This window comes from Rhinolophus ferrumequinum, chromosome 25, assembly GCF_004115265.2.
Source record: "Rhinolophus ferrumequinum isolate MPI-CBG mRhiFer1 chromosome 25, mRhiFer1_v1.p, whole genome shotgun sequence".
Taxonomy (NCBI): domain Eukaryota; kingdom Metazoa; phylum Chordata; class Mammalia; order Chiroptera; family Rhinolophidae; genus Rhinolophus; species Rhinolophus ferrumequinum.
In genome coordinates this window covers 5,510,586-5,521,844 of record NC_046308.1, presented here as the reverse complement: position 1 = coordinate 5,521,844, position 11,259 = coordinate 5,510,586, and the positions used below count along the sequence as shown (strand labels likewise).

At 47.3% G+C, this 11,259-nt stretch overlaps 1 protein-coding gene across 1 annotated transcript in view; it reads left to right on the top strand.

The window, feature by feature from the left end:
- Positions 1-2,420: 2,420 nt before the first annotated feature.
- Positions 2,421-11,259, top strand: part of TMEM120B (transmembrane protein 120B) — a 33,913-nt gene continuing 25,074 nt past the window's right edge. The window contains exon 1 of the mRNA XM_033097747.1: positions 2,421-2,630. Coding sequence (XP_032953638.1) covers positions 2,562-2,630 — 69 coding nt within the window. The 5' untranslated portion in view covers positions 2,421-2,561. The remainder of the gene's footprint in view (positions 2,631-11,259) is intronic.

Sequence of the window (11,259 nt, the reverse complement as noted above, 5' to 3'; positions counted from 1 at the left end):
CAGGAAACAAATGGCGTTAATCCTATGATTGCCCAAGCTTATCGTCTTGAGAGGGTTGCTAGGCTGTGGTGCAGGGAGGAGTACCCCACGTGGAGCCTGGTGACCCCCTAAGTTGAGAAGACAGAACTGAGAGTCCAGGGGGACCAAGGAGGTTAGAATTCTAGAAAGGAGATGTCTGCACACAGAGAATGCAGAGGTCTGCGAAGAGTCCCTCCAGCAGTCAGCTGAGCAGTGGTCGACACATGCATGCAAGGATGACTACCTGAGGTCGAGGAAATAACCTTCTGCAATGATGAGGGGCAAGTGTGTATGGCACTCACACACGCCGAGTCTTGCCTTGGTAGTGGAGAACAATTAGGTTTAGACTGAGCACTGTTTTCGTCCCAGGTAAATGTTAAAAGCAAGATTCAAAAGGATCATATGGTTTCCAAGTAATTGAACTGCATCCAATATAATGCTCAAGTATATTTTTAGGAATACTAAAATACAAAAGGAGAAGGGGGAGGAGGAGAAGAAGAAAAAGGGGAGAAGGAAGAGAACTAGCCAACAAGGTCAAATTCACAACGTCTGACATCCAGGCATGCAACGAAGCATGCAAACAAGCTGCTTTACCTTTTTTTGAGAGGCGTTATCAGTTGAATTGTGGCTCCTAAACAGATATTCAGCTTTGTAAGTTACATAAATGTGTAATCACGATGTTGTACACCTGAAACTAATACTATAATACTGTATGTCAATTGTAACGGAGAAATAAAAGACACACAAAAAAAGTTGAAGTCCCAACCCCCCAGAGATGTGAATCATAATTCAAAGTTGGATACTAATTAATTAGCTGGGAATCTTGAGTAAGTCAAGGCCTCAGTTTAGAATTACAAATATTCTCTGTGTGCTTCTGTGCATATCCCCCATTCAGAGTTCTCAGGGGCGTCTATGAACCCCAAAAGTTGAGAACCTCTGCAGTAGATGATTTTAATGTTCATTCCTTTAGCAAATGTTTATTGAGGGCCTACTATGTGCCAAGCGCTGGGGATCCAAAGACAACCAAGACAGAGACACGATCCCTGAGATCTCATCGAGATAATATACCCATGGAGGGAAACATACAACCAACATGGAGACACATATTTTCATATAACGGTAACTTGTATGAAGGAAATAAAACGTGATATGCAGGTGACGGAGAAGGCGGGAACCTTGGGGTGTTCAGGAAACATCTTTTTTCAGAGTTGTTGTTATAGGTTGAATTGTGTCCCCCAAAAAGATATGTTGAAGTTCTAACCCCCCACTACCTCAGAATGTTACCCTATTTGGATAATAGGATCTTTGCAGATGTCAGTAGTTGAGATGGAGTAGAGTGGGCCCTTATAAAATTGGTATAGCCTTATAATGGTAGAGGACACACAGGGACTCATGCAGGGGAGAAGGCCCTGTGACAACAGAGGCAGAGATTGTTATGACACAGCTGCAAGCCAAGGAATGCCAAGGAATGGACGGCCTCCACCAGAAGTTGGAAGAGGCGAGGAAAGATTCTACCCACAGTCTCAGAAGGAGCCTGGCCTTGCCGACACCTTGAGTTTGCACTCCTAGCACCCCAAACTGTGAGAGAATACATTTCTATTAGGTCACCCAGTTTGTGGTTCAGGTGGCCCTAGGACACTAACACAGATGTGATTTGAACTAAGGCTTGAAGGATGAGCAAAAGGCAACTATATGAAGGTTTAAAGGTAAGAAGGTCCATGCAGGAGCAGGAAGAGAAAAAAACAATGGCTGCAGAGGGGGAATGAAATAGGAGATGTGATTGGAAAGCTAGCCAGGGACAGATCTTGAGGGGAGGGAATTTGGAGTCAATTAGCTTTGAGGCGGTTGTGTCATTTGAGTCACAGAAACAGCTGTGAAGATAGTCACCCAGGGTCTCAGGGGGGCAGCAATCTAGGATGTTATTAGTTGCCGTAAATAATGACAATGTGAGATTACAGGGCCCAGATTACAGGGCCCTCTGTGCTTCCCCGCCCCGCCCGATGACCTTGCCGCATGGTCAGGATCAGTTCTAGCATTCCATTCTGTTGGCTTTGGCTCAGGTCAGGCAATGCCAAGGGGTGATGAGCTTTCACCCCCCACACATCGCCTTTCTTTCCACCCCAGACACCCCAAATACACACAACCTAAATCATCTAAATAAAATAAGTTCTGCAAATGCAGCCCGCGGACAAATTCCCTAGCACCAGCTAGAAGACAGAAATTCTGGAGGTGCAGAGGCATTCCCAAAGGTGCAGCAACAAACCTTGCGAAGACCTGCTAAACTACGGAGGTCCCAGGGCGGGCGCGCGGCGTGCGGGGGAGGAGCCGGGGGAGGCCCGTGCGCATGCGCGGGGCTTGCCTCCGGGCGAGGGGGTGGGCCGAGCGCTGGGGTGGGAGCTGTGACGTCAGGTGCGCGCGTGGCTCCCGCTGCGCAGGGACAGCTGTGTTTCTGAAGGCGGCGGGCGAGCGGACGGACGTGGGGTGCTGGTGGCCCGCCGCGTCACTCTGCGGGAGCAGCCGCCGCCGCCTCGCACCACTGCACCATGTCTGGCCAGCTGGAGCGTTGCGAGCGCGAGTGGCACGAGCTTGAGGGACAATTTCAGGAATTGCAGGTAGGGCCGGGCCACCTAGTCCCGCAACTCTGCTACCTGAGGTGCAGTGCCTTCCCTTTCCTGCTCCCCCACCCCGGGCGGTTGGCACCATCAGGGCCTAGGGGCTGCTCCTGGCCCGGCCCTGGGGGCGAGTGGTCCGCATGGGCCAGCCCCCTCCCATCTCACGGCACTTCAGTTCTTTATCCACTTGGGGCGCCGCGTGGAAGCCGGTATTCCCCCGCCCTCGCACCGGCTCTTTGCTCCGCGCACCGCCTTAGCTGCAGAAAGTTGGTCAGTAGCCTCTGAGGGGAAGTTACAGGCCTGTCCATGAGTGGGAGGCCTGAGGGGACAGGTATGTGCTGGGACTCAGCCCCCACCTCCCAGGGGTCGCCTCTAACCTCACCCACGTCCATCGGCTTTTGGCAGCTCAACTCCCCCTCTGCCCTAGTGGGGCAGCCCTCTACTGCAGCTCCGTTCTGGAAGATGTGCTTGCGAGACGTTCACCCTGAATCCCTCGGCTTTGCTTAGGGATTAGGGACCCCTGAGCTCCCGTCTTCGTCTCTGGCGCTGCTGCAGGCAGAGTTTGGCGTGGTGGATGGCATCTGTCAGTTCTGACAGCTGGGTTGCCTGTCTCAGCAGTAGAGTCTGCTCCGAGCCCTCGCCCTTCTGGCCCAGAGCCTGACACGGGGTGGGGTGGAGGCGTAAGGAGGCCCCCTGAGAGAATGGCACTGCCGTCCCGGGGGGAGCGTCCCAGCAGGAGGATTTGTTCCTGCTGGGAGTTCTCAGAGGCTGCAGCTACCTACTCTGCTGAGTAGAGATGCCTCAGGAAACCTTGGGATTGGCCAAGCGGACGCCTGGACCAGTTTTGGAGATGGGGCTGCTCCCTCTGCAACTACCGGATTGTGTTTGTTTTTTCTGAGTTGGGCTCTGCTTGCCTGAAGTCACATCACACACCCCCACGCCACTCCTCCTTATCGTCAGCTGGAACGATGACATGTTCCCTATGTGGCTCTTGACTGCAGTTGGCTGGCCTCTTCCAGTGTCCAGAGGAGGGGAGAGGAGATTGCCAAGGGTGTCTGTAATGGGGTCTTTCTAGACATGAGGCAGAGTCCGGATGAATAGAGAGAGGTGCTGGAGAGACACAGCAGGAGGGGGGTGTGTGTGTGTGCTGTTTGAGGCATGAGCGGAGGTAAGGGACCCAGAACCAGAAGGGGATCCCTTCCCCAGCAGGTGTGGATGGATTGGTGCCCTCTCCTTCAGGTCTAGGGCTTGGGTATTCACCCAGTTCCCAGGGGACACTTCTGCCTCCACTGCCATGGAGAAGACTCAGCCACTTCCTAATGCTTTGTTCTACTGGGCTCTCGAGTCATGTCCAGCCAGGGAGCCATGGAGGAGGTATTAGGGTCAGGAGTGGGAGAAGAGAAGAGGTTTGCTGTGTGGAGTTGTTGTTCATCATTCCTTGCCCTTGCCCTGCCTTGTACTAGGGGGAGTAGGAGGAATCTTAACACTTCAGAGTTATGCAATTAATGCAATTAACAGCAATTAGACAGCAAGTCTTGGCAGGCAGAGGCTGTAAAGGAGATGTTTGATTTGTTGTGTTCTTACTTGGTGGCTGAGCCTCAGGTGTGTGAGGGACAGAGAGCAATTGGGAATCAATTCTGGATTTCACCCCCTCCCTGTGCATAGCAAGGGTTATACAAGGGCTGACCAAGTGGAAACCGTGATGTCCCCTGCTTGGTTCCTCAGCAATCGGGGACTTGGAATGGCCTGAGCCCTACTTTGGGGAAGAGGGAGCCTGCTGGCCTCAGGCTTTGGTGGCAGCTGCTGGGTCAGAGGCTGATGGACAGAAGGCCACAGAATCCCTTGTGGGTTAATGTCACAGACTGGAGTAAAAACATCACATCGTCAGTTCATAGATGAAGAAACTGAAGCTTGGGCATGCTAATTAAACTGCGGTCACACAGCTCCTGAGTGGTAACATTGGGGCTAGAACTTAGTTCTCTAAATGTTTAGTTCAGATGTCTGACTTTGTGTTGGGAGGCCCCTCGCTGTCATATTAAACGTGAGAGCTCTGAACTCCTGAGATGAAAGTCTGTGGAAATATGCATCTAATAAGTAGGTGTACACTGTCGTTGGGTATGTGTTGGACAGACTTTCAGATATGAGATACTGGGGATCAGGAGGTTACAACAGGCAGGCAGGTGGACAGCTGGAAACTAGAAAGATTAACAATAGGAAGGATTTCTCTTTTTTCACAAGAAAATTTCAGGAAATTTTCCTACATCTGTCTCAGAATCGGGGATTTGTGGGTTTCACGCTCATATCTCTCTGATTCTGTCTTTCTGGGGGCGATGTATAATGTCTGTTTTTACCTCTCTTTCCCTTTTACAAATGAACAGGAAAGAGGAAATGTAATTCTCAGGCTCTAGAGGATTTGAAAGGTCTTTGAAATCCCTCCCCACCCCCCCAAAAGTCATAATCTCTGGGACTTTCCAGAGGAAAGGATCTGATTTCTTTTGACTGTGATTTGCGTCGGCCAGGGCCTCACTGGACTCAGGGGCAAGGTCAGGTTGCTATGGGGCCTTTCTTTTCAGCTGGTTGGAGTTTCAGCCTTGCTGGTGAATTCAGTGTGGGTCTGAGAGCAGTGTTTGGCCTCATGGCCTTTGGTATGACCACAGAAGGTCACTTACAGACACGGTGGCTGGTGGCTTAATGAGCGTTTCCTGACTTACATCACTGGAAACCTGACCGTGTCCCTCCCACCCAGGAAGGAGGTGGCCAGAAGTGGCCTTTCCGTAAACCTGACCTCACAGAAATGCAGGGGCCTGGTGGGCCATTGTGAAGATTTTGGTTTTTACTACCAAAGAAATGGGCATCCCTCTAGCTGTTGTGTATAGAATAGGCGGGCTGGCTGGAAGCAGGAAGATAGTATTATTTCATTAAAACCTTATGAAATAGATCTCCTCACCCCCAATTTACGGAGGAAAACTCAGTTACGCTAAGTCTCAGGGCTTGTTAAGTGCTGGAGCCAGGATTCAAACCCATGCTGTTGAACAACAGAGTCTGTGCCCTTAACCACTACCCAACACACGTCTATACCCTGGACCTGTTTTGTGGGGTTAGACTCTTTCTCAATATTGACTTGATTCAAGTATATGGTGATGGAAGGACAACTGACTCTGGGTGGTGAACACACAATGGGATTGATAGATGATGTGATACAGAATTGTACACCTGAGATCTATGTAACTTAACTAACACTTGTCACCCCAATAAACTTTAATTAAAAAAAAATAGGCATGATACAGTTTAGATGAAGTCAACTTGCCATCCTTGGTAGTGTTTCCATGGTGATGAGTCTTAGTTCTGAGTATACTCAACATCCAGAAACCTTTCTTTGAAGTTGATTCCTTGGAAGGAGAACTATATAAATGTAATCTTTTGAAAACTTACTACCCGAGAAGGACACAGCTATAAGGCACGTTTTGGTGGTGGCCATGGCTCTGTTGCAGTTTACTGGGTTGCCTACCAACTTCCAATGCTCCTGAGCCAGAGCCCGGTTTGAAAACACCACGAAGATTCCGTTGCTGGCAATTCTTGCAATAAATGTTGACTCAGGAATTCTGACTCCCCAGTGCTGGTTCTTACAACTCCGCTAAGTTGTGTTAAGAAGGTATCTCCGGGGGGTGGGGGATGAGGGTGAGGGGGATCAAATGTATGGTGATGGAAGGGGAGCTGACTCTGGGTGGTGAACACACAGTGTGATTTATGGATGATGTGATACAGAATTGCACACCTGAAATCTATGTAATTTTACTAACAATTGTCACCCCAATAAATTAAAAAAAAAAAAAAAAAGAAGGTATCTCCAGGTGTTTCCCGGCCGTGCTGGGACCTGGAGTCATTAACCTGGGCTTCCCACTAGGGCAGAGCGTGGGGCCTCAGATGACAGGAAAGGCGGCAAACTTCTGAGTCCTCCAATGGAAACTGACTTCTCTATGTCTTCTGTACGTGGTATAAAAGGAGGGTAATCAAATGTGTAGGAAGGACGCTGTGGGCATCCCAGCGCACAGAGCTAAGGTTAGTGTTTCTATTTTTAAAAATCCATTTTACATTTTTATAAGTAATACAGATCCACATAGTTAAGAATTCAAATAAGAGATATGTACCAGGATTATCATAACACTAAAATTGCAAACCTAAATGTCCATCAGGATGGATAATTCCACTGAACATCCATGAAGAGCAGAATGAATAAACTAGAGCCAGGTGTATCAACATGAATAAATCTTTTTTTTAAATAATTTTATTGAGGAATATTGGGGAACAGTGTGCTTCTCCAGGGTCCATCAGCTTCAGGCCGTTGTCTTCAATCTAGTTGTGCAGGGCACAGCTCACTGGCCCATGCGGGAATCAAACCAGCAACCCTGTTGTTCAGAGCTCGCGCTCTAACCAACTGAGCTACCTGGCCACCCCATGAATAAATCTTTTAGACAGAAAAGCAACATTGCAAACTTGCAGAGGGGTATGACTTATAATAAAGTTAAACATTCCGAACAACACTATGTATTGCTTACTGCTACATGTCTTTGTAGTACAAATAAAAGACTTGCAAGGGATTGATATGGGCCAAATTCAGTATAGTGGAGATTCAGGCAGGATCTTAGCAAGAAGCAAGTGGCTCTCCCAGAAGAACCTCACTGAAGAGTTTAAGGAAGGGACTATTTGCAGAGCTGTGGCAGTTTAAGGGCGAGCCCCCTGGAGCTGGGATCAGTTCTAATCCTTCAGGGGCGGAGAGAGGGGTCAGTCGCCAGAGCTTGGTCCAAGCTTGTTGCTGGGGCAGGGGAGTCAGGATGGGAGCTGTAGTGGTGGAAGGCTGCAGCACAGCTGGAAGGAAGCAGGAGGAACAAATGCCCCCGCAACTCTCTCACCCCACCCTCCAGTCTTGCGTCTCAGCCTCCCACTGGCCAGACCTAAGTGGGAGGCAGAGTAAGAGAGCCCAGGAGATGTTGTCCAAAGGTATCAGCGCAGAGAAAGGCTGGATTGATCTGGGGTGGAATGGGGGGCAGAAATAACCAGCATGGGAGTTCCTCTCTTTGGGGGCACGGCGTGGAACTACCACCTAGAAAGAACGCATAGGGGCTTTCAACCCAAGGTGCACTATTATTTCTTAAACTGAGGGTGAGAGTGAGTGTTAATGTTACGATACGTTTCTTTCCTATTATATGATTTTTCTGTCCTTCCTTATGTGTGTGAAATATTTCGTAAAATGAGCAGAAAACCAGAAAGTAATCCAATGGTACCAAAAGGCTTATAAAGAAAAACAGCTCTATAGGCTCAATGTCAGCCATGTACATGATTCTGACTGTGCAAATATTATTTACTGCAGTACTGAGTAGTGTACTGGATTTGTATTTTTTTCTCTTAGAGAAATGTGTCTTAGCATTTGATTCTTTACTGGCAATGTTTGCCTTACACTTATCCTCTTTTTTTTCCCATCCAAAACTCTGTCCTTAGGTATTCTATCAAGTGCGTTTCTTTTCTTGGATTTCTTGGTCTCGACCTAGACAGTTGGTGGGGGAGGGGCTTGCTTTGTACTGCAGAATGGATTCTTTCTTTCACAGCTGCCTGTCTGCTCTGATGCCCCCAGCACTCTGGGTTATTTTTAGAGGTAGTGACTTGATGTGAGAGTCAATCACCTTTAATAAGCTCGTGCTCCCTGCGCTGAGGGCAGAGAGCTGACTCCCAGTTTTTGGTGAGCGTCTCCCGTGTTCCAATCCACGGCCGCCAAGTTTAGAAATAAAAATACTGGTGTGGCAGTTTGGCGTGTTCTTTAAAAGTAAAACATTTACCATACGACCTAGCAAGTCCATTCCTAGGTACCTACCCAGGAGAAATGAAAATATACGTCCACACAAAGACTTGTACGTGAATATTCATGACAGCAGCAATATTTGTAAGAACCAAAAAGTAGAAATTAAAAAAAAAAATACGTGGAAATAGTCCAAATGTCCAACAACTCGTGAATGGATCAACAAAACGTGATCTATCTATACCAAATTTTTATTGCCAAGTAGCAGTAAAAAATACTAATACATGCTACTGTGTAAATAAACCTCAAAAACGTTGTGCTAAGTAAAAGAAGCCAGCCATAAAAACTGCATATTGTATGATTCCATCTATATGAAATATCCAGAAGAGACAAATCTGTAGAGATAGAAGGTAGACAGTGGTTGCCAGGAGCTGGCAGGAGTGAATACTAATAGACACGACGGATCTTATTGGGTGATAGAATATTCTAAAACTGGATGTGGTAATGGTTGTACAATTTGGTAAATATACAAAAATCACTGAATTGTACACTTAAAGTGAATTTTATGTTATGTAAATTATAGCTCAATAGAGTTGTTTAATGGTTCAGGTTCTTAGGGTGGTGGAAAAGTACCCAATATGGTTGTTCAGAGATCTGTATTTTGGGGTGACTGTTTAGTTAGTGGCTAATGAAGGATTCATTCAACCTGACTCCACGTCCTTGCTTTTGGCATCTTTGAGATGGTCGTGCCCAGTGCAAGAGCTTGGTAATAATTAGTCCAAGATTTGTGGCTTCTCTTCTTACCTGGTGTGATTAACTTTGCCCAGAAGAAAAGCTCTGTTCTTTGGCATCTTAATCCACATTCTGACACTTGCCTCTGAAATGAAGACACTCAACCCAACTGGCAAAGCCAAACAGAACAAAACAGCATGTATTTGCTGATGTAATTGGGAAGTCAAAAGTGTACCACCTTCAGGTACAAGCCGAACCAGGGGCGCAAGTGACATCGTCAGGGCTCAGCCTCCATCTACCTCTCTGCCCTGTTTTCCTCTCTGTTGGGTTCATTCTCGGGCAAGGCAGCCCCATTAGCTCTGGGCTTACATCCTGCTACCTTCAAAACTAGTGGAAAAAGAGTTTCTCTTTCAGCAGTTCTGATAAAAGCCTCACAACTGAGTGTCATTGGTTCCGAATGCCATTCCCTGAATTACCCGGCTGGGTTGGGAGACTGATGTTCTGATTGGCTAGGCTTGGGTCACGTGCCCTGGAGCCTGGGGTAAGGTCAACCCTGCTCCTTAGCCAGAGCTCATTGACTGAGTGTGGGGGCGGGATGGGACTCCAAAGATACTACGTGGGTATTAACCAGAAGGCGAATAGCTGCCTACTTGGCAAGAAAGAAAGGAGGTCTCCATCTGGCGACTGGTTCCATTCAAAGCCACAAGGCCCAGGTTGACTGCATGAGAGGCAAGATTGGATTGCTTCAGTGTGGTTCATCCTGCTCCTTGAAAAAGCAGCTCAAAGCACAGGTCAAGTCAAGGGTCTGTTGGAGGTACCCTCGTGTGCAGCGGCTACCTAGAGACTCGGGGGAAGACAGGGATTGTATGCTCCCCACTCCCAGAACCTCCCCATGGACAGTGCCTCGAGACAGATGTTGTAAAATGGTTTAGCCATTGAACTGTGAAAAATGGTATGGAGGTTCCTCAAAAAATAAAAATAAAAAATAAAAATAAGACACAGAATTACTCTATGATCTAACAATCCCACTTCTGGGTATATACTCAAAAGAATCAAAAGCAGGGCCTTGAACAAGTGTGTTTTTTTTTTTTTTTAAAGATTTTATTGGGGAAGGGGAAGAGGACTTTATTGGGGACCAGTGTGTACTTCCAGGACTTTTTTCCAAGTCAAGTTGTTGTCCTTTCAGTCTTAGTTGTGGAGGACACAGCTCAGCTCCAGGTCCAGTTGCCATTGCTAGTTGCAGGGGGCGCAGCCCACCGGCAACCTTGTGGTTGAGAGGATGCGCTCCAACCAACTGAGCCATCCGGGAGCTCAGCGGCAGCTCAGCTCAAGGTGCCGAGTTCAATCTTAGTTGCAGGGGATGGAGCCCACCATCCCTTGCGGGACTCAAGGAGTTGAACCGGCAACCTTGTGGTTGAGAGCCCACTGGCCCATGTGGGAATCGAACCGGCAGCCTTCAGAGTTAGGAGCATGGAGCTCTAACCGCCTGAGTCATGGGGCCGGCCCCTTGAACAAGTGTTTATATACCCATGTTCATAGTAACATTATTCACAAGAACGAAAGATGGAACCAATGCAAGTGTCCACTGACAGATGAATGGATAAAGAAAATGTAGTATATCCGTACAATGAAATAGTATTCAGTATTCAGCCTTAAAAAGGAAGAAAATTCTAACATATGCTACAACATAGATAGAATTTGAAGACATTATGCTATGTCTAAATAAGCTAGGCACAGAAAGACAAATACTGTATGATTCTACTTCTATGAGGTATATAGGGGATAGAGACAGAAAGTACCAGAATGGTGGTTGCCAGGTGCTGGGTGGGGGAATTAGAATTACCGTTTGATGGGTTCGAAATTTCAGTTGGGATGATGAAAAAAGTTCTGGAGATGGATGGTTGGGGTGGTTACACAACAAGGTGAATGTATTTAATGCCACTGAATTGTACAATTAAAAATGGTTAAAATGGTACATTTTATGTGTATTACAATTAGAAAAGCAAAAAAAGTTAAATGATTAAAATGGTACATTTTATCATAATTAAGAAAAAAGAGCACGTGAGAAACAGCTGTCTGGAAAAAAGTAAGGATCCAAGAAATGAA